A 2,512-nucleotide genomic window follows, 5' to 3' on the forward strand; every position below is an offset into this window, starting at 1 on the left:
TATATGGAATAACCGTTTTATAAAAGCAATAAGCCCCGAGAAGCCGTGGTTTACAGTACATTTATAACAGCTAAGAATGTTTTAGACTCCGCTTCACGTCATACTTAACAATGCTGCTTAGCTGTTATAAATTCACTGTAAACCACGGCTTCACGGGGCTTATTGCTTTTATAAAACGGTTATTCCATATACGTAGTAAGGTTTCACAAAATAAAACAGAGCAAATAAAGTGTAGTGATATTAATAAAAACAGTATTCTTCCACCAAACAATGTAGCTCCTCAGAAACAGTTGTGGTTGCAACAAAGTGGTTGCCGAGCAACACACAGAAGTAAACAAAGGTGTGTGTTACTTTGTAGAGTCATTTACAACAGCTTCGAACGCGGCTCAGCCAATCAGAATCAAGCACCGGAACTCTCTGTTTTATAATCATTATTTTATTGACAAATGGAAACGCATTTCTCCTGAAATAGTGTTTAAAGTTATATGTATGTAGTTTTTGCATTATCTGTGTCTCAAATGCGGTCTAAGCCTCATTAAAGCATCAAATGTTAAAAAATAATACAATACAGACATACAAATAAAAAGTGCAGACATACTTGACTGATAAAACTATATATATTTTTAAGGAATATTACACAACTTTTCTTCCGTGTTTTAATTTTAACAGTAAACCTCTGTTGTGCAACACTTTGTTTGGTAAAAATAAAAGGAATTGTTAAGTTTCATTTGTTTATATTTTAAAAGATTAATTAAATTGTTAGTTTTTTTATGCATTCATTTGATTACCGCCGTTTTTTGATAATACATTTGTATTAAATCATCAATCCAGAAAAATTTAATTTCTGGAAACATAAAACTTTTCATAGGGCCATTCATTGTAAAAATGTTAATAAGTTATACAATTGTTAAAGTTATATGAATTAAATTGATTAGACATGCTTTTTAATTATTATTAAAATTTAATTAAGCCATTAAAACAGAATCCAGAAAAATTAACATGGAAAACGTAGAATATGGGGAAAATAAAACAGAATTTGGGGGGAAAAAATAAAGCAAATTTTATAGGGCTCTAAAAATCTCATTTGTATTAAATTGTAAATGTTTCATGATTTCAATTAATTAGACATGCTTTTTTATTGCTAAAATTTAATTTAGCCAGTGGTTAAACTAAGATGAAAAATTTAAATGGAAATAGAAAAAAGGAAAAAATAAAAATAAAAGAGGAAAAAATAAATCATATTTCAGAGGGCTCTTATTTTTTAACTCAACAAAATTGTTGTAAAATTGTATAAGTTTCATGATTTCAATTAATTAGACATGCTTTTGGAATACTAACATTTAATTGAACCATTAAAATGGAAAAAATGTAATTAAAAATGGAAAAAAAAAAAAAAACAGAATCCAAAATATTTTAAACTTTGAGGAAAATAAAACAGACTTTGGAAAAAAATAAAATGCATTTCATAGTGCCCTAAAAATGTTTGTTTTGTTAAACTTTTAACCGATTGTTGTTAAATTGCATACGTTTTCATGATTTCAATTCATTTGACATGCAATTTTTTGATTAATAGCTAAAATTAAATGAACCCAGAAAAATAAAAACTCATATAAATAATATTTACATAAGATTGAATTTAATACCTAAATAAAATTGACATAAGACACTATGCAGGGCCTATTTTTAATTTGTTAATTTTTTTTTTAAATAAAACAAGTTTATATAATAATTTTGATGCACTATTCAGAGTGGAAGAAAAAAGTTATTCCGTAAATGTTCAGAAGATGTTTAAGAGCATGGCTCAAGAAGTGGAGTTTGTATTGCTGTCACATGTTTGATCACTACATCACTGTGTGATTTGATGGGAACGAGTGGCTGTGTGTGGCGTGTTTCAGGATGAAGTGGCTCACACACTCGCAGAGAACCGTGTGCTGCAGAACTCCAAACACCCCTTCCTCACGGTGAGACCCTCCTCATCCTCCTCGTCCTCTCCTCGGTCTGTGTATCATCCACACTGTGTGCTTTAGAGTTCAGCAGAATAACAGCAGCAGAGTTGTAAAGTATTGGAGTAAATGTAATTACCGTATTGTCCCGAATATAAGACGATATTTTTTTCTTGGAAATACATCTGAAAAAACGCGGTCGTCTTATATTCAGGGTCTAGACTTTGACATGTCAATAATACACCCACAACAATAGGTGGCGCCAAATACGCATAAAACGACCACTTCTCATAAAGAAACAAGAACATGGTCCTCCTTTCACTTAAATACCAATGTTTATATAATATTAGTGGTCGACCGATATTAGTTTTTTGACAGCCGATGCCGATATCTGGAAAGCAGGGTGGCCGATATAAAGCCGATATAATTGTATTTATATCACATGAATATGACAGTGGGTAAATGTATAAAGCGCAGCATAATTTGAAATCACGAATTTAATGTTTAAAGCATTCAATTCGCACGGACCGAAAGTCACGCAGAGAACACGCGATCGTGCAGGATACAAA

General features: G+C 31.1%; 1 protein-coding gene across 1 annotated transcript in view; it reads left to right on the forward strand.

The window, feature by feature from the left end:
* akt1 (v-akt murine thymoma viral oncogene homolog 1) overlaps positions 1 to 2,512 on the forward strand; it is a 55,574-nt gene that overhangs the window by 35,822 nt on the left and 17,240 nt on the right. Inside the window, exon 7 of the mRNA XM_016522375.1 lies at positions 1,896 to 1,961. Within this exon, the coding sequence (XP_016377861.1) occupies positions 1,896 to 1,961 (66 nt within the window). The remainder of the gene's footprint in view (positions 1 to 1,895; positions 1,962 to 2,512) is intronic.

This window comes from Sinocyclocheilus rhinocerous, unplaced genomic scaffold (genome assembly GCF_001515625.1).
Source record: "Sinocyclocheilus rhinocerous isolate Xijiao unplaced genomic scaffold, SAMN03320098_v1.1 scaffold1862, whole genome shotgun sequence".
Lineage (NCBI taxonomy): Eukaryota > Metazoa > Chordata > Actinopteri > Cypriniformes > Cyprinidae > Sinocyclocheilus > Sinocyclocheilus rhinocerous.